This window comes from Indicator indicator, chromosome 21, assembly GCF_027791375.1.
Source record: "Indicator indicator isolate 239-I01 chromosome 21, UM_Iind_1.1, whole genome shotgun sequence".
Taxonomy (NCBI): Eukaryota; Metazoa; Chordata; class Aves; order Piciformes; family Indicatoridae; genus Indicator; species Indicator indicator.
The window spans coordinates 7,852,727-7,879,015 of NC_072030.1; the positions used below are offsets into that span (position 1 = coordinate 7,852,727).

At 39.5% G+C, this 26,289-nt stretch overlaps 1 protein-coding gene across 1 annotated transcript in view; it reads left to right on the forward strand.

Moving 5' to 3' along the window:
• Window positions 1–10,838, forward strand: part of SPON1 (spondin 1) — a 140,192-nt gene extending 129,354 nt beyond the window's left edge. Inside the window, exons 8-16 of the mRNA XM_054390588.1 lie at window positions 4,529–4,730; window positions 5,063–5,203; window positions 5,558–5,633; window positions 6,077–6,259; window positions 6,601–6,771; window positions 6,888–7,055; window positions 7,888–8,052; window positions 9,525–9,788; window positions 10,675–10,838. Coding sequence (XP_054246563.1) covers window positions 4,529–4,730; window positions 5,063–5,203; window positions 5,558–5,633; window positions 6,077–6,259; window positions 6,601–6,771; window positions 6,888–7,055; window positions 7,888–8,052; window positions 9,525–9,788; window positions 10,675–10,838 — 1,534 coding nt within the window. The remainder of the gene's footprint in view (window positions 1–4,528; window positions 4,731–5,062; window positions 5,204–5,557; window positions 5,634–6,076; window positions 6,260–6,600; window positions 6,772–6,887; window positions 7,056–7,887; window positions 8,053–9,524; window positions 9,789–10,674) is intronic.
• The last annotated feature ends 15,451 nt before the right edge of the window (window positions 10,839–26,289 follow it).

A 26,289-nucleotide genomic window follows, 5' to 3' on the forward strand; every position in this document is an offset into this window, starting at 1 on the left:
AGAAACCTGGTGAGGTAGAAGCTATTTCAAACTATCATGCACTCCATGTAGCAATTAGCTACATGGACTAAATCAGATTTTTATTCCCCAGCATAAAATACATAAGACCACCTGAATTAAAATTTTATTTCAAACAGCTATCATCACAACAGGAATTTTACACTCTCCTGTTCTCTCTAATATACCCGCTTAATCACAACAGTGTTCTTTTACCCACAACCAAAGTTAGAACTTGGCTGTGAAGCACTGCACAAATTCAATATTTCTGAAGATGTTTCAGTTTGTTGACTTTTCCACCACTGCTGCAAAACAAGCATCTAATACATTGGTTTAATTTATGAGAAAAAATTACTTGCATTTGTGCTGCCGTGGCTAGAATAGCTTCTAGTTTAACATCTGGCAAGAGATTCTCTGCTCTACACTGCAGTTTGCCATGGACGTACCAGTGCTCTTCAAGTCTCTCCTTACATAATAGGATTTTGTGTTGCTGGAAAATTCTTTATGCATGGGTGAGGCAAATGGCTTTCCCATATGAATATAGTACATGTAGCATCCACTGGCAAAATTCAGTTGATGCCAATTGTACAAGCTCAATAAATTATCTTACTTGTTGAGCTAGTTAAAAAGAGACAGAAAGTACACACTTGGACTGCCTTTTTCTGTTTCTTTTAGTTGTATACTAACTAAATATCAAACCAAAAGTAACCTCAAAGTTTTATTCATCAAAATATTAATTTCACTATTTCTACCCAGTAAGTCTCTACAGTCATCTTCCTTACATGTTACAGGGATATCAGCAGAACACAACAGTATTGATCCAACACCCAAAAAATGCATCTTGCATTTGTTGAGGTTTCTGTTGGTTTGTCACAGGCTTTCTTAAGCCCCCACCCCCAGCAGTGACAGCAACTAGAATGTCATTTAGTGAAAAAAAACATATAAAGCAAAATCATATTTGTGCTCTTTTAGCCTTAAAAATATCCCAACCACCTCCCTCTGGCACCCAAACAAGGAAAAAACCCTGAAACACACCCCCCTCCTCCCCTGGAAAAAAAAAAAAAGAGATGAAAAAAGGACCGTTGTCTTATGTGGCTCAGTATATGGCATCCCTATAGCTGGAGATACAAATTGTGCTATCTAAATGAAAATAGAATTAAAAACAAAAGAAAATGGAAAACATTAGGATGCAGGACGCTATCTAGTTCTCTGCTTCAGTCTGTACTATGTGACAGGAATTGTCAGCAGGCTGATCAGGCTCACAGTGGAAAAGTACTGCCTGCTTCAGCCACAAAAGCAGGGGGGATTCCCAGCCCTGTGGGGCTCTCAGGGTTGTCACCTGGAACTTAGCTCATGTTTAGGATTTGCTTTGCAGCTTGTATTTGCCATTGTTTTTATGCATGTGCATGTGTAAAGGAAGGGAAAGGGACACACTTGTCTCTTTCAGCAGTAACATCACTTACAAACTGCAGGCTTTCCCTGCAGGCATTACCAAACATGCTCAATGTGTCACAGAATACTTCCTTAAAATCCAGAAGCCTTAAAATGGCAATGTTTACCTGTATTGGAAGCAGCAGTAAAGAAGATGATCTACCTTCCTATTTTATCAGGTGTTGACAACACAGAAATTAAAATGGTCAGGTTTAGGGTGCACTTGAGTGTATTTTTATAGTAATTTCCTTCAGGAAGATCCACAGGCCAGTCTTAGGAGACCTGAGCCAGATGTGTTGAGGTATGTGTGGAAGGATTTAGTCTCCTGACAGCTTCATAAGGCAATCAGTCTTGTAGGTACTGGGAAGAAATTTGTCATATAATTGAAAGAAACAACCCTACCAAAGATCTCTAAGGCCTACCAGTGCCTATCCCTATGCCTAGATAGTTGTTACTGACTGTGCCTTAGGTCAGCTCATTTCTCCTCCTCAGTTACAGCAACTCAGGAAGGAATCTGAATGCTGTATAATGGGCACCATGCAGCTGTGGTTTAAATTTGTATTCATTCTGCTTGCAAGTATTCACACAGAAAATAAAAAGTAGGAAATACAAAAATATATTTAATGGTAATATATTTTAAGTGCTTCATTCTTAAACACCACATATAAATTATTTTTAAATGTCCAACTTAGCTGCACTGCAGACAAAGTGTGTGTGTGTATTGTGTATGCCTCTGCACAAAAGTGGAGGAAGGAAGAGGAGGAAACTTGCCCCCATTTTGTCCTCACTAATCATTTCTATGTTAAACACTTAAAGGATAAAATACAGTAAAATGGCCATAAAACTAGCTGGCTGTCTTAAAGAAGGAGCAGAAGCTGGGTAATTTTTTTGCTCTGAAATTAGAAGCCTGGGTTTACTGCTGTAATTTAACATAACCGAGGGCTTGCAGGCAAAGAGTATCTCTTACTGAAGCATTGCTTTACACAGCTTCACTACTGATGTAGTTTAGTTATAATTTAACACACAAGTACGTTTGATTTCTATTACTAATATGCCTAATGTTAGTTTACTTTTCCCAATAAAGCATTCAAAGCACATGCATAGCATGAGAATAACCAGTGACAGAAGTTTTCCATTACTTGTGTCTAAAGAAGTCAACTGATTTCCAGCCCTCTGGTGGGAGTGGGTCTGCCTCTTCTGTGTTTGCTGAGAGCATGTGTGGGAGGAGCAGTGCAGTGTGGTGGCACCTGTGCACCAGCTACCTGGGGACTGACCCAGGTGCAGTTCAGTAGTAGCTCCACACTGACCCATGTCTCTGTTCTGCAGTATCCATATTAGACATAGTCTAAGGATCTGGTACCCAAACGCATATGGCTTTGTTATTTTTACTGTCTACTATTTAGACTTCTGCCATGTACTACAGGGAATTCTCTATTATTGCAGTAAATCCTTTAGTTAATTGGAGTCAGCAGACTTTTGAAGACTAATCACTGCTATGTACTTGACAAATATCTCAGGATAGTGTATTCACAGAGCAAAGCTGAGAACTGGCATTCGTTATTTTATTACTTTACATTAGACAAATGGTGCCGTTGAAATCACAGTTCTATCTGTCATGAAAAAAAAAAAAAAGAATTTGCATCTCTAATCCTGCCTTTCCCAGAAAGTGTCATCAAACACTTAGAAACTCTTCTACTCAGAGTCTTTAATTCAATGTAAGACAATTTACACAGTAAGAAACAACTTCTAAAGGCTCTGAAATAGACATGGCCAGAACATTTTACCCATTTGGACATGCCTACTTATGCAAGTTGTCTCTTGAAGAGGAGCTAGATACACTAACTTTTAGGCATCTTACACTTGAAACTATGTGATAACTACTGAAAATCATTCTTTGGGCTGTTCTCTTTTTTTCTAATGTGCTGAGTGCTATGAGCCAGAAAAAATACACAAATGAAACACCACGCTTTTTACAGGGATGCTAGCATTTGTAGGAAGAGAAAACTTTTTTTGACTGGAGAAGAACAGTGTATGCACGTTGTATATACACAACTACCTAACTCAAAAGGAGAAAATGAATAACACTGTAAAAAAATCCCTGAAAACCCCAACCTTACACTAAAAATAAACATGGTCTTTAGGTGCTCCTAAATCAGTGAGTTTTAGCATAAGAGTGAAAAGAATACCCAACCTGGCAGTGTATTGCCCCAAATCCTGTGACTGAAGAAACCTGAGGTTGATTTCAGACAAGTATTTGACAGAGCAAAATTGCCAATGCCATATTTTAAATAACCAGCTCCACATTTTTTGTTGCTCAGAAGAAAGATAGCATGAAGAGATCCTAATTTGCATCAGATAATAGAAACCTCCAGTTCAGGCCTAATTTTATTTTTCATTTGCCCAGGAACATGATAGTTGCTTGTCAGCATCGCAGAGTGCTGCATGATTCAGCACAATTTCTTCCTAAGGGAACAGCTGACAAAGGCTGGATGAATAGAGGCATTCTCACATACACTGGCAGAAACCTGCAAAAGTCTTGGCTGAACTCTCTAGGACTGGCAATGGCGATTAATCTCTCACACAATTACTACAACTCTATTAATGAGTGGCTTTTTTTCCACACACATAGTAGCACTTCCAAGCATTTTTGGCATTGTAATTTGTATTATCTATTAGGGGTAAAAAAAGTATCCCAGTAATCAAAACCTAAGGGTATTTCTCTCCTATTTTACTTCAAATTTTTATGTGTTGTGATTAATAATAATAATATTTATTAGCATTATTGTTGTTGTTGTTGCTGTTATTATTATACAACTAAGACATAAGCTGCTGCAGCTCTTTATTGCTACATCTCTGTCACCCAGTAAGCTGTAAATCTCCCTGAACAATGTGAAAGCCATTTCTCAGATGGTAGATGGAGGCCAAGACTTAGAGAGTGACAAGCAGCAGTCCTCTCCCTGTCCTACTTTTCCAATGCTGTATACCAGACAGAGTGTCACGCCAGTGTTCAGTATTTCCCAGTTTGAAGCAGCAGCTTCATTGCCCTCTAGCAGCAAATTTGGTTTCAGCTGTTAACAAGCTTCCTTTGGCCAATTTGCAGGAGAGCTGCTCCCTCTGCTGAGTTTTCTGTTGATCGGCACCGGCACCTGATGTCCTTCCTCACCATGCTGGGCCCCAGCCCAGACTGGAATGTGGGGCTGTCTGCTGAAGACCTCTGTACCAAGGACTGCGGCTGGGTTCAGAGAGTCGTTCAGGATTTAATCCCCTGGGATGCTGGCACAGACAGTGGTGTTAGTTATGAGGTATGTGGACTACTTGTAATACATTAAAACCATAAATTTTCCCTTAAAGCAGTGAAGAATTAAAGCTATTTTATCCATAGCAATGTCATATTTCCATTATATTACTCCAGTAAAAGTTTGCTCATAATGAATTAAGCATTGTTTAGATGGACGCTCACTACAGTGCCTGTCGTTGCTGTGCTGAATTCCCTCAGCATTATTATTAATGGATTAAGATACTCACCTGGGGTATTATTATCACAGAATGGTAGGGGTTAGAAGGGACCTTTAGAGATTGTCTAGTCCAACCACCAATAATCTGTTTTAACATTTTCCTTTCTTTTTGCCTGCAGTCTCCTAACAAACCTACAGTGCCTCAAGAGAAGATCAGACCACTTACAAGCTTAGATCATCCTCAAAGTCCATTTTATGATCCAGAAGGAGGATCTATCAAGCTGGTAGCAAGAGTTGTCATTGAGAGAATTGCACGCAAGGTACAATATATGTGTAAAACTCTTAAGCAGTCATAAAACTTCACTTCGTAAACCAAAAACCCCAGTCCTTCCTCTTTTCCTCTTCTGTAACCACCTCAGCCCCTCCCCAAATCTACACTCCTTAAAACTACCCACAACAAAGATAATGGTAGTAATGGACAAAAACTGTCTTACGGTATTGTTTCTTCTACTTCTGCTAATCTGCTTAATTGTGGATTTTAAGGTATTTTTAAGAATTAGAAGAGAAAAAAGTGCTGCAGATGCAATAGTGCCTCACAGTATACTTTTTAGCCCTTCTCACTGTGCACACGTATGCGTTTACTATACCCAACCTCTACAATAATTTCTTTGCAGGGGGAGCAATGCAATATTGTACCTGATAACATAGATGATATTGTGGCAGACCTAGCACCAGAAGAAAAAGAAGAAGGTACGTTTTAAATTACTTTATGCTGTACTGAGTTGTATTTTGTTCCATTCTCCACTGTCACTTCTAGATAAAATACAAAACTAATTTAGGAGCATAAGTCCTATTCAATGCCAAAAAGAGATTTAGGTTTTCATCTTCTTAAGTATCTCCTATAAGCCTTTCCTTTTGCAGTAAAGAAATTGCATGAACACCTGGAAAGTGACAATAACAAAGTGATAACAGAGAGAAGCCTCTTGGGGTTCAAATATTTTTAATTTAAAAAAATGGAAGTTGCCATCTTTGTGTTGTGGTTGGGTTTTTTCCTTCTTTTGGTCTAAACTGGAGAAGCTAGAATACAGGAGGAAAGGATGTGTTTTGTTAGCATCTAAAATAATCACCAGTAAAATAAAAGAGAAACAACGGAGGACTATTTTTAACATTCACTGCCTTTTCTTACTTTTTAGATGACACCCCTGAAACCTGCATATATTCAAACTGGTCCCCATGGTCAGCCTGCAGCTCTTCTACCTGTGAAAAGGGCAAGAGGATGAGGCAGAGAATGCTTAAAGCTCAGCTGGACCTCAGTGTGCCCTGTCCAGATACTCAAGATTTTCAGCCATGCATGGGTCCAGGCTGCAGTGATGAAGGTAACCAAGGGGAAAGGGTGGAGGAAGAGAACACCTTGTAGGGTTTACTCTTCTTTTAAAGTTCTTAAAGCTGTTGGTTGCTGTAGTATGACTTGAGTTATGGCAAACAGAGGAATAATTACTGAATAATACAAAATTGAAGATGTCTCTGGTCAGTTCTCTGTTTCTGAGTTGGTGCATGGAGTACACAGAAGTATAAAGGAAAGGAGTGAAGCAAGTGATAGAAGAGAGGACAGAATGTGAGAGGCAGCATAAAAGTGATACTGCACACACACAGGCTGCTACGGATTTATCAGGAACTCCGTTAATATTAGCAATTGAAATGGTTCTCTGTATTTTAGATGGTTCCACTTGCATGATGTCTGACTGGATTACGTGGTCCCCCTGTAGTGTTTCCTGTGGAATGGGAACGCGATCTAGAGAGAGATATGTAAAACAATTCCCTGAAGATGGCTCTATGTGCAAAGTGCCTACCGAGGAGACTGAGAAGTGTATTGTAAATGAGGAGTGTTGTAAGTATTTTATTGAGCTCTGTAAGCTCCAGCTAACAGCAGGAGCACTACCCAAACAATTTTTTTTTTTGTATGAGCTCTACTAGTGATCAAATTTCTGTCTCCATTTTGAATAGCCCCTAGCAGCTGCCTTGTCACTGAATGGGGAGAGTGGGATGAATGCAGTGCTAGCTGTGGTACAGGGATGAAGAGACGACACAGAATGATCAAGATGACTCCCGCTGATGGATCCATGTGCAAGGCAGAAACCACAGAGGCAGAGAAATGCATGATGCCTGAATGCCGTAAGTGTCCTTGAGTTTATCTCCTCTGCCGCATCATTTCTGACGTGTTGCTCCATCCCAGAGAGAACATGGCTGAACCAGAACCAATATTGTTTTTCCTTGTTCTCCTTGCAATTAGATCCTTAGGGAATGTGCATTAAGTACAACATTCACTGTAAGGATCAGAGTACCAGTAAAAATTATTCAGGGTATTACCCATACAGCGATGTGTATATTTGCAAGTCATACTTAAGCAGCTCTAATGGACTACGAGGCATATTTAATCATGAGGCTAGAATAAAGCAATGCCTTCTCCTTTTAGTCCAGAAATTGAGGTGCTCCTTTTTTTGCAGTCAGCCAGTCTCACCCTTACTGTGACTATTAATACTGAGTTTAATTTCTTAAGAAATGTTAAGATTTTCATCAAGAATAGAAAAAAAAATTAGGTTTAAAAAGATTTTTGGCAGATAAAATGTGGAAATATCACATTTCAGACTAAATCAGTTTGATTTCCAGTTCTGTCCACTGCAACAGTCCAGGTTTTTTTTTTAGCAGTTATAATTGAAACATACTTTCCTAAACTATTTATTCCCCAGAATTGTTGGGACTCTGCAAGCATGAATAAGCTATAGAAAAAGAGAGCAAAGGTATTAAACCCAAGCAGACTTCTCAATATAGTGTTTTCAGAGCTTCTTCAGCAACATCATTTTCCTTGTAATTAATTTTATCCAAAGAGGCAACGAAGTATAACTGGTTGATGACAGCTAAAACATAGTACATTTCCCACCTGTATCATTTTCAAAATGCAATGTACGCATAACAACCATTGACTAGCTTTTCATTTTCATATCAGATACCATCCCCTGCCTACTCTCTCCTTGGTCTGAATGGAGTGACTGCAGTGTAACATGTGGGAAGGGAATGCGAACCCGGCAGCGGATGCTGAAATCTGCTGCTGAGCTCGGGGACTGCAACGAGGAACTGGAACAAGCGGAGAAGTGCATGCTGCCCGAGTGCCGTGAGTGCAGGGAGCTCTCTGGGAAGGAGCCTGAGTGTGTGGGTCACAGCCTGTAGGGCAAAACTCTACCATTGGTGTTTTAGCATTGCTTCTTAGTAAGCTTACAGCAGTGTTGTATGGAAAATTATTTCCTACTTGCCTTTGCTTATCATAGTTTGCCTTGCCTCCTTAAGCTCTGTAAACAAAGGATCCACTACTCTGTTGCTCTGACTCTTGCTTTCGATCCATTTATTACTCCTCTTAAGTGTGCCCGTAGAGGAATCAGTAATATGGGAGCATTATCATCTGTGGATTTTGTTCTTAATTTTAAAAAAATTGTTATTATGGGGCACTTTGGGCTGTTGAGAGCTGGAAGACAATCCTGTCCTCATTTCAGCTTGCCATACTTAACTCTGCACTGATGACAAATACTGCTTTTGGGTGTGTAGTTTATCCGCATTTAACGTAATACCATAACTTCAGGCCACATGGTAAATTGTTCATGGTAAATAAGTCAGGATTAGGACCTCTGTTTTTAAATCAAATACAGAATGGGTGCTTGTGAGGAAGGAAGGATTAAACTCACTTGTGCGATCCTTGTAGCTCACAGAAAGAGCACAAAAGAGGCTCCACCTTTGATGCATCTCTGAACTTAGCCTTTTTACTCAGCTACGTTCCTTTGCATCCTGCAATGTTACAAGCCACTGGATGGTGTGGAGACAGCTGAATTCATTTTTTTGCCTGACTCCACTAAAATCCCCCACGTCTTGGGTGGTGGAAATTTCTAGTTGCTTTGCAACCTTCCTGAAGTATGATAGCCTAAGGCACTGCTGGATGAATAAGATCCAATTGCTTTCAGTGTCCTGTTGCCAGATGGTTTATGAGGCTTTATAACTAACTACATTATTTTTCACAGTAAGTATTGGCTAGAAAAAGCTTTTGCACTATGATTTCCTAATTCAGCTTTTCTTAAATAATGTGAAATATCATTTTGATTATTATTCACTGGGTCTGTGAGTTTTAAGCAGTGCTGAAAAGATGAAAACTTTTAAGACGTAGTGGTATTAGTGAATCTTGCTTTTTACATAACACTACCAGTAAAGCAAGACTTAGTTCTCAAAGGTGTCCAATTCTTTGTAAATATAACTCAATTTTTAACAGCTTTTCATTATACAACAGACATATGGGTTTACAGAACGGAAAATCAAGGGCAGCACAGGAGAATTATTCATGTTTTTTGTAATTTTAGTGATCTGCCAGCACCACTCTTGGAAAAAAAAAAAACTGAGAAGAGTATCAAATAATAGTTCTGCTAGAAATGGACTCAAAATTTTGAAGCATAGCCTCACAAAATTTGCTGAAAAGACTGTAGGCTTAAGGTGCATTCATGTATTTAGGATGTAAAAAGTCATTAGGCACACGTGTATTTCTTTGTGGCCTGGCCTTATGTTTTGATCTCACAGCTCTCATGCAATATTTCTTGTTCTTTGCAGCCATCAACTGTGAACTAACAGAGTGGTCCCAGTGGTCCGAGTGCAATACCTCATGTGGAAAGGGCCATATGATCAGGACAAGAATGATAAAAATAGAACCACAGTTTGGAGGCACAGTATGCCCAGAAACTGTCCAACGTACCAAATGTCGAGTAAGGAAATGCCTGCGAGGCCCAGGTATGGAAAAAAGGCGCTGGAAAGAAGCCCGGGAAAAGAGGAGAAGTGAACAAGCAAAAAAAACTATAGATAGTGAGCAGTACCCAGGTGAGTGTAAGATCATGTTTTGCATGCTCAGCTCCGCTTGCTTGTTCTGCATAACAGGAGTTTGTGAGCAGCTCTCCTTTATGCTGTTCAGAACATTTGCAGCATATCAGTCTAGGGAAAGTTTCTGCAATAAAGCAAAGCTCAGGCACTTCTAGCGTTTGTCTGTCCCCTAAAACTTGGGACCCAAGTTTAGGGCAGAGTGGAGAAAGGCTCACTTCTATCCACGTCCCATCACTGAGGTTATTTCAGCTTCTTCAGTACACAATGTGGGGTGTGAAAAAAATCCAGAATTTTAGACCTGGCAAAGGAGAGATTCCAGTTTCTGCAGAACTAGGGGTTAATCTTTGCATCCAGTTACCTTTGAACTTTGAAAGTATTTGTTCCTGGATTCAATGCTGAATTTCAAAACTGAATGTATTTCTACCTCAATAATCTGATTCAGACTCCAACTGCTCTGGGATGTGTTTGGACTGTTTTTTTCAGTGAGGGACAGTATTATCAAGCACTGATGCCTTAAATCAATACAATGTAGTATCTTGTGATACACTATCCAGGTATTGATTACTGCTCTTAGTGGTTCATGCTCATGTGACATTTAACAGTCTCCTATTTTTATCTGTCTTTCGTAATGTAGATAGTAAATTTCTTTCTGGATACATTTTTTCCATGTTTGACAGAAGCATCTTGGTTATATTTCTATATATATATATATATATATATATTTATATATTTCTATATATTGGTTATATTCCTACTCTAATGGACTAGGCAATAAGCTATCTGAGATTCACAAGATCTAAGTGTGCATGCGTACATAGTGGTGCACATATTGAGACACAAAGGTTAGACTGAAATAGTAAACACTTAAACAAGTTATTTTTTTCAGTTTGTAGGCTGAAACCATGGACTGCTTGGACAGAATGTTCTACGCTCTGCGGGGGTGGAATTCAGGAACGCTACATGATGGTAAAGAAGAGGTCCAAAAGTACTCAGTTTACTAGTTGCAAAGACAAAAAGGAGCTAAGAGCATGTAATGTTCATCCTTGTTAACAAAACACAAGGCTTCCAAGTGATGCACTCTCAGCTAAAGGGAAAGTCAACCTTGGTTTGGTTTTTAAAACAAACAAACAAAATATAAAGTGTATATTAGTTTTCATTTTTGCAGTGTGATTTGCTTTTTAGTCTTGCTGGTGCAAGAAATATATTTTATAAATATTTCCTCACAGATTTATGCTGAGAGTAGATCTTTGGTACTCCAGCCAGCCCTTAATGCATAAAAATAGTAAGTCGTTATGAGTCATTTAACTAAAATACAGACATATCTGTGGACATGGAATAGCCATATAGAAATACTACTTGTAAAGACATGGGATGCATGCATATTAACATAACAAAGTTAAAGTGACATGTTTCATACGTGGGAGGATTTCTCTCTCAGTTTGATTTTGAAAATCCAAAGCAGTGCCTACGTAATTACACAACTATGCCAAGGAGTAATTTCAGTAATGCTGGTTCAATAAATACTAAAGGTGCATGTTTATCTTTTTACACTATTGGGTTAAGCTGATAGTTATGATAATTATCCTATACACTTTTCTCCATGTGGATGCTATGGACCATGCAAAATGGTCTTTGTTTCTTTAAAACTTAAAAAGAAAATTATTTGTGCAGAGCAGTAGTGATGTCTGCTCACCATATAGTCACAGCCAAAACAGGACACAGAGAAAACACGTGAATGTCATCATACATTTCAATGCCATATTCTTATATTGAGTCTATCCACTGCCTCTTCTAATGAATACAGAACTCATACAGATTGGTCCAAGCAGAGTCACAGCAGCCATGTCACAGAAAGACTTCCACATGAGACACACTAAAATATTAGATTCAATTTTGTGAGGATGTTAAACACAGTGTCATTTATGTTTTTTTCCACTCAGCACATAGGAGGATCTAAAAAGAACTAAATTTGTGAGAATTACAGATCTGTGGACATATGATAAAGGTCTTCCCAGACTACCTGAGTGATCAGCAAACTGCCCAAGATTAGAAAATAGCTCCTCACCATCTTACACCATTTCCTGCAGAGTTGAGCTCTCATCCCTACCCATAATCAAGTGCAGGACCAGCAGGACCTTGGGCTTCACTGGCTGTTGGAATATAATATTGTCCTGTAAGTTTAACACCACACCATTAAAGATGAGAGGTGAAGGTGCTGGATTATCTTTTGGTCCAGGAAAGGCAGCATACACCTATGTCTCTACATAAGTAATAACAATGCACTGAAAATAAGACAGTTGATCCTGACTCTTAAACAAGCTTGAAAGAAATGAATGGAGAAGATTTTATTTTATAGTCTTTTTAGGCCAGCCTTAAGTAATCTACTCATTTCTATCTCACTGTCCTAAGAACCTGACACCCTGGTTTTACGTGTCCACATTTGATGTGAGTCACAATCCACTGAGGCTGTTCAACTTCACCATCACTGCCTTGGGAGTCCTTTCATTACCTTCTTGTACCTGAATGGGCTAGGAGGGCTTGCTCATTACACCATAGGGTTTGTCATTGTCATTTCTCCACTGAACACTGCAAGGGCTGCACAGGACTTCCACAGCCGTCACATCCCACCTCCCTTTCTCAAGGTATGGTACTGATTTTTTTTCAGATCTGGAGTGAAGGGAGGGCCAGGGAAATAATGGAATCAACATAGTGTTAAGCCTCTTCCACCACTGCTAAATGAAATGGGTGCAAGCCCATAGTGAACCAAACCAGCGAAAAGAAAGAATACAACAAGATGTAGTGCTAAAACCAAACATTCTACATTTTGCACAGCTTGGCTCATTCATTCATACTAATTCTGATAGTTTACCTCCTTATGGCTGTTGAAAAATTACAGTTTTTGTCTCTATAGCACTGTTATTACAGTAGCAAGTAATGTATTTATGACCTTACCCTGCACATTACCCTTGTGACCAAAAATACACCCCAACAAAAAAAAAAAAAAAAAAAAAAAAACAACCAAACAAAAAAAAACCACAGTGGAATGATGTAGATACTGGAGGAGTGACCAGCTGAGCATATTTCAAGTAAAGTAACAGATGGCTGCAGAGAAGGGCTACAAGGATGAATGCCAGGTGCTAAGCCAGGGCAGAGCTACATACGCAATCAAGACCCACACACCACCTACTTTGGTGAGCTGCTTTTTCTGAGCCTGACAGAGGATATCCTAGGTGAGGCTAATAGTTTGGAAAACTAATCTCTGACTAAGAAATGTGTGATAGAGTGGTTTCGTAGGCTTGGTTCTGTGAGAGCTTAGGGTAGAGGGAGCAGAAGAAGAAAGTTCCTCCTGAATGGGAAAAAAAAGCTCTAAGTTTATGGGTACATTTTATCTCAACACTTACCACTTGTTTGAACTTGCAAACCCATGCCTATTTCTGCAAATAAACAATTAAGACCAATGTAATATTTTCATTTTCATGTTTTTTTCCAGTTCATCAAGCTATCTTCTCTTTTAATTACTCCCTTTGCCAAAGGCTACATAGCCCAAATACACCTTTAGATATGTAGGAAATACGCAACATCTTCTGCACATGGTGACAAAGTTGTCCGTTAAACCAATCTGATATTTGATAATGTGATTCTCCATATACCTTTTTTATCTCAGGAGGCTGTTTCAGTGTGACTTCCAGTCATTTCTTCTAGGCTCATTAAAGTTATGAATGTTGGATTTTGGTTTTTTATTCCCCACCTTGTTAATACATGCAATGACAACGCAGATTGCACTGAGTCAGAAATGTATGATTGTTCCTGCTTGGGTTCAGCTTTTTCACACTTTCTCTGTTGAAACATTTTACAAATCACTTGTCTTTCTTCTAACTTGATACAAAATAAATATTTAAACTTGTTACATTTTGTAAAAAAATAAAACAACCACAAACAAAAACAAATGAAGAAAAAAATAAGAGGTTGATTTTCTATTCAGAAAAAAAAGCTCTGATATACAATACGTAGAAGTATTTCATTGTTACTGTAAACTTTCTAGTAGTGTAATAGCCACTGGCTATCAGTCAATAAAAAAGAGAAGTGCTCTCTCTCATCTCCTGAACAATACTGCTGAACTGAAAGCACAGATATCACTCCAGATTTGTAGACTTCAACTCTCAGATCTTAGCATTGTGTGTGTATGGGGTTTTTTTTCCTAACATACAAACTGTAGAAGCTTTACAGATAAGAAAAAAGAAAAGTTAGGGGCTTAACAAATGTACAGTAGGACCTTGTGTGTGCAGCATACAATTTAAACAAAACTTTGTTTGATGCATTTCTAGGTTTCCTCCATTGTTTTTGTTTGCTGTGGAATTATGAAAAAAGCTACCATGAATATTTCTTACCAAAGTCTTGTGTAGATGTTTTGTAGCTGTCTGGCTAACACATTATTATTATTTTGGAATAAAGACATCTTTGCTATGAATTTCACAGTTGTATGCGATTCTGTTCTAATACGATTATGTACACCATAACCTCCCCCCCCTACACTTACCACTATAAGGAGTCAAGTCACATTCTTATTTCCATTTTAATCCTGTTCTAGCTAACAGGATATCTGGAGTGAGCAAGGTTTTACTGGAGTCAGTAATTTCTTTCCTCTTGGAAGTTATTTGCATCAAGGTTCTTGTCAAATTGTTTTTCTTCAGGAATCACAAGGGTAGCTTTGGATCATTACTTTACCCCATATTACACTCATGCAGGTTTTTGTTGCTGCTGTTAGTTTTTAACTATTTAAAAGAACACATTTTAAAGAACAGTGTTACATGAATAGAGAAAATGGTAAAAATTGAGCTTTCAAAAAATCCAACATTTTGTGAACCTTTAAACTGGTATCTTGTGCTACTAGCTGCTGCTGTTTAGGTATGCTACGAGCGCAGGTCCATCACCGATAATTACACAGCACCTGCTGTAGGAGTACAAGCAACATCAGATTAACAGCAGCCTGGCTTAGCAGGACATGTCTGGTTGGCACCTTCACATCATGGGTAACCAATGGACAGAAAGAGCCTTTTCTGAAGGGCAATTTACAGCATCCAAGCGAACACCTAACTCTCCACTGCCATCGTGAAGCTAAGTATGGAGCAATTTAATGTTCTGGCATACCAAATGGTGAGACACCTGGAACAGCAATCAGATTCTTGTGGCCCAGAAAGCTGTATCAGACCAGCTTTTCCTCAGAAGGGACCACAGAGCACCTAAGACAGCATAGTGAACATAAGGTCTCTTTAAATGCTAGCCATCCAGGTGACTGCTTTTGACCTGCTTGGCAGTATGCCTGCCCACACTTAGGATGCTCTTCTTTGCATGGCCAGCACAGCAAAGAAATAATGGGAGAGCAGGTCCTCAACTGTGATTTGCAATATCAGTAAATCAATTGACTCTCCTTCTAGAGGTATCTGTTATTCTCAGGGCCATAGCTACTGAATTTCTCGGGGTAAGGGGAAGAAAAAAGAAAATGAGTTCTACCTGCAGAAACTAATCCTACTTGAGAAGCAAGGGAACAAAACCAACAAGGTATACAAGTACAGGCACAGTGCTTCCAAGTGCAAACAAGCAGCAATAGAAAACCGTTCACACTCTAGCCTGGAAGTTTTCACAAAAGGAAAAGCTCAGCGTTTGTTACATGGTCTACTTGCAAACACATTGTTCTGTTTACTTCTTGTGACATGTTTCAACTTATGTTTTATAGTTACCTGAAATATCGGGACCGAGCATGAATATTTGTAACCGAATCATTCCTGAGGAGCACAGCGGGAGACGGAACGGAATATTGAGATCAACGTACGCATACCCAGGCTTGAAACGTCTTTGCCCTGCCTACGGAGAAACGAAATCGCGTCCCACTAGATGGCAGTGGAGGCCAGCGCAGGGAGCTGCCTTTAAAAACTGAAAAGATGAAGCCGCGGCTGAGCGCTGGGGTCTGCAGGGCATCCCTGGGAGCAAGGGGCTGCGATCGGGGAGCGGCAGCTGCCAGCTCATCACTGCTGACACTGAGAGCCTCGCACTGCAGCCATGGCAGCTACCTCGCAGGGAGACATGAATCTTGTCCCAGCCTTAATTAGCTGCAGACCTGCTAGTGGATGCAAATTGGATGGGAAGAGGATGAGAGGGCGGTAGTGAAATGAGCTAACAATCTATTTTCTGCCACTGAAGTCACAGACCCCTGTGGACTGCCTTTCCAGCAAGGCATCCAGACCTTATCCTAGAGAAAAAGTGCCGTTGTGAATCTTCAGAAGCAGCTACACTGCAGAAAACCTACAGCCCAACAAACCTGTCGGCTAGGAGGCAGGAGGCCTAGGACTTCAAACACTCCTGCAAGGGAGAGTCAAAGATGCAGGTCAAAGCCAGCTGCCCCCTCTCCTCCACCCCACCCCCCCCCCCCCCCATTCGCCGAGGGTTCATGCTGGGGCACAGGGGCTGGTGACCCAGCTGAGCTGGAGCCTATAGCCAGTCCCGAGCCACCCACAGAGCTGGCATGGAGGAAAATGCATTAGCTAAAACGGGGGTCAGAACCACACACGAGGTTTTCAGGCTCTTGTGACTTGAGAGTCATCTTGGTGCTTAGTTTGTTCTTGGGTAACGTTGTCTACACAAAATCCCCTGTTATGATTGTGATGGCATTATTTTATTCACTTTTATATGAAGATAAGAGCTTTTTGTGTGAAAATGGTTTAGAACTCTTAAGAAATCTGAATGACTTACTGCAGTCTGTGCACAGAAAAGCAGCCCAGCCTTCATAGAATCACGAGCTAACTATTTCAAAACAGCTTTGTCTCCATTTTCACATGAAAGCACATTGCAAAATTCAGTCTTACAAGTCATGAAAAGAGTGGCCTTGCCTATTCTGACACAATATGGAAAATATTTTTATTGAGTCACCTAACAAAGCACATAATTTCAAATTCTTTAGTCAAAAATATATTAAATATTTTTTTCTATTTTTGTCAACTAGGAAAAAGGATCAAAAGTTCAAGGATCAAAAGGAATAAACAAAATAGATTTTACACTGTCAGTTAGAATATATGACCAAAAAAATACAACTAATATTTTATCAACTATAAAGCTTATTCACTCTTTCTTTTTTTAAAATTTAAAATGTAAAACAGAACTGCCAGACAACTTAATATTCCTTTAAAATAACAGATTTCTGACTGAGGTTTTCCTTGTCAGTTTATACTAAGATCATTAGGTGAAAATTTATGATATGCATTGGCTTACAGAGCATCTGCTTATAGCACTTCAAAGAAGGAAAAAGTTGTTGAATGATTAACTCATGAGCAGAGCTGTACTTCCACACACTGTTCTCTGGCCACAGGAGTAACAGGACATGTGGGAACTAGGTTTACCCTTTTTAGTATTGCTTGAAGTTGAAAGGTAGCATTTATGCTAAGGTAGTATTAAGAGATGACATTTGGAGCTTGGTATGTCTGCTTTCTCTGTATGTTTAATATGTTTAAACATGTTCATGATTAATAGTTTGCCTTCCTGAAACACCTTTCAGAGCTTTTTTCATTTCTATGGTGCCCAAAACCTGACTAGTTTCTCTAACTAGTAACCTTTAGCCCCTGCAGCCAGGGTGGCTGCAGGCAGCAGCATAAACACAGGGCTTTCCAGCTCAGGAGTTGGCTCTGCCCAGGCCACCTGAGATCCAGACAGTGGAGGAGGGAGCAGAGTGGTGGAGGGAGCAGGTGATGGACAGGAGCAAGCAGAGCTTCCTGTAAACAAACATAGGACTTTGGACTTCAAGAGAACTATGAAGCTAGACCTGCTGTGAAACACCATCAGGGCCACTCACACAAATCCAGACCTGCCAAGTACCAGCAGACAACAGTGAGTGGGTCAGAGAGTGCCCATGAAAGACCATGGGCTACTGCAACCTCACAGGACTCTAGGAAGTAAGGTCAGTTCTTCAGGCACCATCTTTTGATCCAAAAACCCCCAACTGTTAAAATCATCAGCATTGAAATTCTTAAGGCATGCGGCCCACAGAACACAACTGCATCCACAATTTACGCATCTGAAATCTCTTGCTGAATGTTTTGGAAGAGCCAGGCCGTTCAGAATCAATCTCATAAATAACAGCGGAGAACTGATTGCTCAACCTCCAATATTCAAACTGCTCCTTCAGGTCTATTGTCTTCCCTGAGCTACTGCTGGCATGAAGTGATTTTGTTAAAGTAACTACCTACGAGGTGATATGACTACAGAAAGGATAGAACAAAATACAACCTGAGCAGAGTAAACTTTGCTCGTGAAACAACAAAACCTGTTCCCTCTTCCCTCCCCTTAAATCCCAAAAGACAAAAAGCAAAACAAATGTTACAAAAGCAAGAACTAGGTTGCTATGGCTACTCTAAATTAACATCATCTTCTCCTTATCACTTCCCTTCTTAAAAATCTAGTTTTTAACAATCTAAATTTACAACATAAAGTTTCTGATCTGCCATGTGCTAAAATTGCTCAGATATTTCAATAATTCACCTAAGAGAACATGTACTCTGCTTTCTCCACCATTAGTTTTTTACAATGCACCATAATTTGTAACAGGGACTTACGATTTGGCAACGAAGACGTCCTCTTCTTGTTGGTAGGAAGACACCTTTGTCTTCACAAAGATCCACATATGGATAAACTGGAGAGCTTCACAGTGAACCTCAGTGCACACCAACAGGCTCTAATTGCCCTGATGAAGCTCAGCTGTGGCCTTCAGGTGTATCCACTTCCAAAAGCAGTTGGTGGTTCACTGCTCAGGGAGCTGCATGCAAGCTCAGCCCTGGCCATGGATCTTTGCTGGGTACGCAGCAGACAAGTCAGCAGAGGAGCATGATGCCACCATGTGTCTATTGCCTGCACAGTGTGTCTCACAGGGTCACTTATGTCAGACTACAGCACTTTGATGCCCAGCTGTCCCAACACGTTCTGGGAGAACTAGAAGAGACAAGTTTGGCTGCAGACCTGAAATTACTTTGTGGCACCAGCTCTCTGCACCTCCATGCTTCATTTGTAAAGGAGGATTGATAACAGTTTCTCCTCACGCTTTTATTTCCTGTTTAGATTGGTAAGTAGCTTGGATCAGGCATTGTTCTACAGTGTATTGTTTAGGTTAAGAGGGCTTTATAACTTTTTCGTTCACTGTCCTTTTTTACCACATAGCAAAAGTAATGCCTGAAAGCCTGATCTCTGTAAAAAACAATTCTTCCCTGTAGAGAAGTGAACTGACCATACTTTCTTCCCAAAATCGGGTTAAAGTTGTGCATGTTTTGAATCCCATTAGTAAATTACATTACACAAACTAACATCTCTATTTGCTACAGTGAAATTGCAAATTAACCCCCTTTAAAAGTAGGTCAGCTCACATCACCTAAAAGATCAGTACCCTATGATCAATCTTAATATTGTTATCAAGTAATCTGTAGAAAACTCTTTGGCAGACAATGCACTTTGACTCCATGCCCAGGGCGTCTGCTTTGTGATTAATGATTGTGCTGTTCCCCATTCCTCCCTAATAAGTTGCACCTGTCCACCACTTAAGCAGACTTCATCTGAAATTCATGGAAGCATTAAAAACCAGCAAGAGAGATAGAAGAACAAAAGAGAGAAAATGTCCTCAGTATTGAAGGGAAAAGTTGCTGGGAGTTCAGATTTCAATAATACACTTTGTGTGCTCCTGATTTAATGCTTTCCAGATATATACAATACTTGTTGTACAACTCTGAATGTAGGCTTACCATTAAAGGAAAGGTCTCCCATTATGTTAGTATCCAACACATTGAAATAACAGAATCTATTGTTCTCCAAGTACCTGTGTAATGTATGTATACCAAATATTTGTGTGCTGACATTTACTGAAACTATATATTTCTGTCCTATAATACTGTCTCAAAAGGTCATTGACTGAATCATTGTTGATTTACTGCTGTGTGTGAACCATCTCTTTTGGCTGCTGCCAGTGCTGCAGCTCCTCTTAGACAGAGGAGGCCAGCAGAAGGCTCTTAACTGCTAAAGATCTGTATCTGCCTTTCAAATGGGATTTAGCCACAACATGGACTTCATTTTGGATTAAATGCAACTGTGAGTATCATTAATGATTAATATCATCATGAGACAATTCCCTCAGGTTGTCGTTTTACACCATGATATACTGGGTAGCAAAAAAAGGTTTAAAGGCCTAAAAGAATTGAGAAGTACCTTCCACCACTGCTTGGTTTTGCCTCAGCACTGGCCCACACCACCATTTGTGGTGGTGAAACTATTTGTGGGATCAGACTGTGCCCAGCATACCACTCTGGCTTAAAACAAGAGCAAACTGAGGCACTGCAAGCTATGCGCTGGGACAGAGACAAACTGCCAGTGGTACAAATAGTCTTAAACTGAGATTCTTGCATGATGCTTTATGTCTTCAACAGGCACATGGTAGAGAGCACCCAACATGAAGAATAAAGGTTACAGAAATGCCAGACAAGAGCACCCAACATGAAGAATAAGGGTTAAAGAAATGCCAGACAAAACAGACATTAAGCAACACCCATAGCTGTTTGCTTATTCCATGCTTATTCCAGCATGTATATAACTGTGGCTAGTTAAGCCACACATTGAACTCCAGAGCCTACACCTGCCCTGCCTGTCAAAAAACTGAAAAAAATATTTCCCCAAAATGTTGCCAAGAAAAATAATCTATGAGTGTATTCGAGGCAATTTTGGTGTTTTCTCAGGCAAAACTTGGAAATATGCTCAGAACCTAGCTATGGAACACAAACAGTCTGGTGATTTCACCAAGATTTCAGTGTGTTGAAATAGGAAATTACTTTGAACCACATTTTTTGGAGCTTCTTTGCTCTTACAGAAATTCCTCTGTACCCTCTTGCATTAATTGATTTTATATTTAAAGAAATATTAAATCAATCTCTTGGGGAGCATCTCAGGCTGGAATAAAATAATCAGAAATTGTATAAAAACTTAACATTTGCATGGCTGATGCTTACCTCCAACAAATTCATAATTCTTTATCTCTCTTAGTTACATATTTCCTGCAGCCAAGAGATGACTAAAGTGATTTAACTGAAATTCACACCTTTGCATATAATAGCTGAGAACAGCAAGCAACATTGCAGCAAAGAAGCAAACATCTTTCTGCCCCTCCCCAACATGGCTTGCTTCACAAAATAAACCTTCCCGGCACAAAAAGCAGTAAAATCCTGTGATTTTAAATGAAATTATGTGAGGATTGTTTTGTCAGTTTTATTGGTGTGGGTTCTTTTGTTATGTTTCTTTTTTGTTGTTTTCTGTTTGTTTTGTTCTTTTTTTTTTTTTTAATTCATGTCATAAAATAGGTTTTATGAAACAAGTGCCTGCTGCTTCTTTACAGCCTTCAATGCACCTTGCCTTGTACATCCTAGAAATAGTGGTGCATGGTCACCTTTCTCTGCCACAGGTCTGAAGCTGCAAGCATTTTACAGTAAATCATACAGAAATAGAGTTCTCATTCCTTCCCCTGACATTCAGTTCAGAACTGTTCTACAAGTTCCCTTGTAGAAGGGTGGGTAAGGCATTGCTCATTGTACTGGCATAAGAAAAAAGGAGCATATCCAAGAAGGGAAAAACAGCCAGGAAGGCTCAGCTTCCTGTCCTGCTCCCCCTAGGACTGAGGAAGAGGGCTGGTGGGACTACATAGGGCCAGATGGAAAAAGAAGCCTTCACAGAGCTTAGCAAATGCTCTGTCTCTTGAGAGTGAGACTTCCTCCATTCAGCCCTCCCTACATGCCTTCCAGCCATGTGCTGAGCCCAGGATTTGAACCATCTGTGCTAAATCTCCACAGTAATAACATCATGTCTTAGTTCACCAAAAAGTTGGAAAGAAACAATAAAAGAGATGAAATAGAATGAAAGTCAAAGTGATAAACCCAATTAAACAGCTAGAAAAAATAGTGGAAATGCATAATAAAGATAATCATTAGCATCTTCCGTGTGTCAGTAATTTGACATGCAAACCCAAGGATGACAGATATTTTCAAAAGTTTTTTAAATCGGAGTTGTTATTCACAAACATGACTTGATTTTCTAGATATCCTTTGTTTTGTTATGTTGGGTATACACATCCTACAGTGATGGTTTTAGTCTACACACAAACAGAAAAAAGTGCCAAGTCTGATCTCACAGAGACAAAATGGTTTTAAAAACAACAATGTGACTTACTCTAAAATGCTTCTGTACCATGAGTTGTTTCAGTGGCTACAAAAAGAGAAATGAGGGTGGCAGAATTAGGTGCCATTCCAGGGACCCATGTTAGTATGCATTTGACAAGTCCTTCAACAAATGGTAGTGAGAGGACATGAAAATCAGTAATATTCCATGCAGATACAGGAGTCAATTTATTCCTCCTTCTATCCCATGGGGTCATTATCATTATTGTACATACTATTAATGCTATCTGTCTCTCCCAGGCTCATTTTTTTATGTAACAGCTGAAAAAGTAACAGCCTTAGCAGCAGCACTGTTTCTACAAGTAGCAAGTTCACAGGAAAACTCTCAGATCAAGAAGCATTTATTGAATCTGGACCTCTGTGAGAGATGAATCCAGCTGCATCTATACAGTATTTTACCATTATAATATCAGTGCCCTCAGGAATGATGAATACTTTGAAATGCTAAGCTTAGATGAGTTTTCACCTCCAAAGTGTCTACTTTTAGGATGTGTTGAACAATACCTTTTGAATACATTCACCTCCCATGTAGGCCATCCATTTTAAGAAGTCCTAGTCATACAAACTATGATGAGTGGACCCAAGAGTCCTGGTAGAAACTGCTTTTGTTGACTTCAGTTGTTTGGTTTTTTTGTGAACTGAATTTATGTGCCTCCCCTACTATTCATGGAACCAGATCATGCAAAAATCTCAGCCTATTGCTCTTTGCCTCCTCAGGCCTGTTTGCCCCTGGATACAGAAGAGATTTCCACAACTAAACCTTGTCCTAGAAGGATTAACAATAAAGTTGAAAAGGTTTGCGTTTAAGACTTTAAACGGATACTCAGATTCTAATCCAATTGATTGAATAAACAGTTTAGAAGAAGACTTTTCATAATAGACCCTTTAATTTGTAGATACTGGGGTGGTTTGTTGTTTTGTTGGTGGTGGTTGTTTAGCTGGGTTTTTTTGGGGGGGCGAGGGGAGCGAAGGGTTATTGCTTTGAATTTTTTTACAGAGAGAAGGTAGGTCAGGAGACCATACTGCATTTTTAAATTTTTCCCCACACAGCACATTTCACTGTCAATGTTTCACAATTTTTTTTTTTGGGGGGGGGGATAGTTTAAAGGCTCTTTATCTTCAATATCCCAGTGAAAGTTTTGCCCTCAATTTATTCAGGGCAGTACTCCAGTGGAAAACCAGCAAGGATCAATCTATTCTATGGCACTCTAAAAAGGTTAACACACCACATAACTTTGTACAATTGTTGTACAATTAAACTATTGCTGATACACACACACACACAAAAACAACCCACATGTAACCAAATTATAAAAAGAGGAATCATGTAAAGCCTCACAAATTCTGATGCAGGCTCTAATTCCTGTGTGGATCAAGGACAGCTTTTTTTTTGCCTATGAGTTCAGAAATCTTGTTTTCATTTGGATCACTCCAAAGCAAGAGAAATACTTTTTTCTTCTTCTCTGGTAAAACAGTTTATCCTTGCTTCACTTTCCACAGCTGCAAAATGCAGGGCAAACTGCATCTTGTTCATTAAAAGTAAACAGGAAATCTCTGCAACAATATTCTGCTTTTCCCTCAGAATAAAACCAGAAAAGGGTCACTACTTCATATTAGCTGATGCAAAGAATTATGGTCATGATGCACCCCTTCCAATTCTGTCTTTTGACAGTTCTCTTCAGTCTATACTTTTGCCCTGTCTACATTGCAATCATGTTAAACTACGAGCAAACATGAATAATTTAATGGTAAAATACCACAAAATCAATCATTGCAAAAGTAATGTGAAGTGGAAAGAAGAAACTCTTCTACTGTAGGAAGTACTGGAGAGGCAAGTCTGTGGAATGAGGAGGCGGTGATGTTCTGCTTTCGGACAAGGGAACTACAACAGAGAAGGTAGCGTTTCAGGTATGTCCCTTGCTCCTCAGGTCCATCTTGCCATGTCTACCATCAACCTACAGTATGCTAAGCAAAGTTTTCAACTTGTCCTACCAACCATTGCGAAGATGGTACTTGTCATCAATGAACCAAAATTCATTTCTACAGAAGACAAGAGCTTCTACCCCACCCAGTGATGTGATCAGGAAAGGGCTTAAAACAGCGAGAAAATAATCATGAACTCTTCAAACTCAGCACAGGTTTTAGTGCAGAGCTTAAGTATCTCAAAATCCACAATCTATGCTTCTCGAGAAAAAGTTGGCAAAAGGCAGAACTGTTTTCACAGAACAGTATCAGCACGGAGACAGTATGATCCTAAAAAAGGTAATGGGGAAGTACTGAAGGAAAAGCTCATAGATCTCTCCTGCAACAGGCTATGATTGGGTGTGGTAGGTAAGATATTCCTCTGGTGTCTTAACTTCAAGATAAAAATCTGGTTCTATACATATGACTCATGACTTTCAGGTAGAAGTGGGTACACATACTTTGTTTTCCATTGCTCACACCAAAATTGTCTGCTTCTGCAAAGAATTCAGATAGTGCAAAGGCAGAAGAAGAGAAGGGCAGGCTAAAAAAAATAATATATATATATATATATATATGACCCTATGAAGATTTTATTTTCATATCAATATAAAAGCATACCAAAAACATTGGAAAAATAACAGAAACTGAATCACGGCTTCTTTATATACATTCTGTTACTCCTGTATGAACGGTCCTGATGTATTCCTCACCTTGCTCCACAGATAATTTTAATCTATCAAAGCATTAATAGATTTCAGACTGTCAAAGCCATAATATCTATATACAGCCTCTGCCAAAGTACATGTCATCACATGCACTCCCATATGTTTTGTTCAGTCTGTCATTGAATTAATCAAACACAGCAGCTACTGGTAATGGCTTGCTTTAATCAGCTGCATCCATCACCAGGCAGACAGGGTTTGTGTATGCTGCCACAGCTACATATGCTGAGCTCAGCAGCAGGCATGTTGGCACTGCCCTCCCATGCAGCTCACATTTATTCTGTTGCCACTAGTCAACATCTCGTATTTATCACCAGTGGGAGACGCAGCAGCAGTCAGTGCTAGACAGACACACTGACTTGCTAGATTTGGTGCAAAAATAATGACAGAAATTTCACAATGTTGAATCAAAAAAGTTGATTTTGTAGCTTTCAAAAAAGAAAAAAAAAAAAAAAGCCCAAACACTGTGTTTGTAAGAACTGTTCAGCTCTTACAGCACTACAGTGCTACAGCTCATAGGATTATTTTCATATTCCCAAGCACACAGTAATTCTCACGCTCTACACAGTTCTCCTGTTTCCATTCGAATTTGATTTTGATAGGTGAGTCATAGGACAGTGACTCCAGCTTAACCTGTCTGAGAGCATCCATTACTCTGGTTAGGATCATAAGCAACAGCGTCCTCTCAAAAACTAAATAATATACTGAAATACTCATCTGTTATGTACGCATTTTCCTCTCAAATAGCTTCACCTAATAACTCATGAAAGCATTTAGTACATGAAAGTGATGAGATTAAACATGATGCCTTTTGATATACTTGTTCCCTTCCATCTCAGGAGAACAGTATTAGCTAAAGCCATTCATTTTATCTAAAGGGATCTTTATAATGCTTCATCTGCTGAACAATTTTATTAAATTCTCCATCTCCAGTAGAAATAAGGTATCATTTCAAACAGTCAGGGATTTTAGCTGCCTTTATCACTACTGAGATGTAGCAAATCCATATTTATTCAGTCTAGCGTAAATCAGATGATCTACATGTTAAAAGACCTCTTGGCTGCTCATGAGTTTGTACTCATGAAGAACAAAATGGCCTTCTCTCACCACTGCTGTTTCTCACAGCATTTGTGAAAAGCTGGGTGCCAGATACAGACAAATACAACAATAATTAAGGTTGCAAAAATGGAAAATAATTTCAAAGCAAATGGCCTATATGACAACCTTGAACCTCAAGCCCCATGGCATGCTTTGCTCTTTTTCAGTCCTCTGAGACCAATGTCTGTTAAAGAGGGGAGGCAGCTTTCATTTCACCATGCAAATATGGGGATGCTTCTCCTGCCAAACTGAGAAGCGGAGGTGGAAATCTCTCTGCTGTGGTATGAACATCTGTAATTTTGGCATTGCCTAAATTTTCAAAGGTTGATTTGTTTCAGAAACATATACTGTAATTCTGTGTATCACAGTATCACAGGATATCAGAGGCTGGAAGAGACCTCAAGAGATCATCAGGTCCAACCCCCCTGCCAGAGCAGGATCACTTAAGAGTAGTCCACACAGGAATGCATC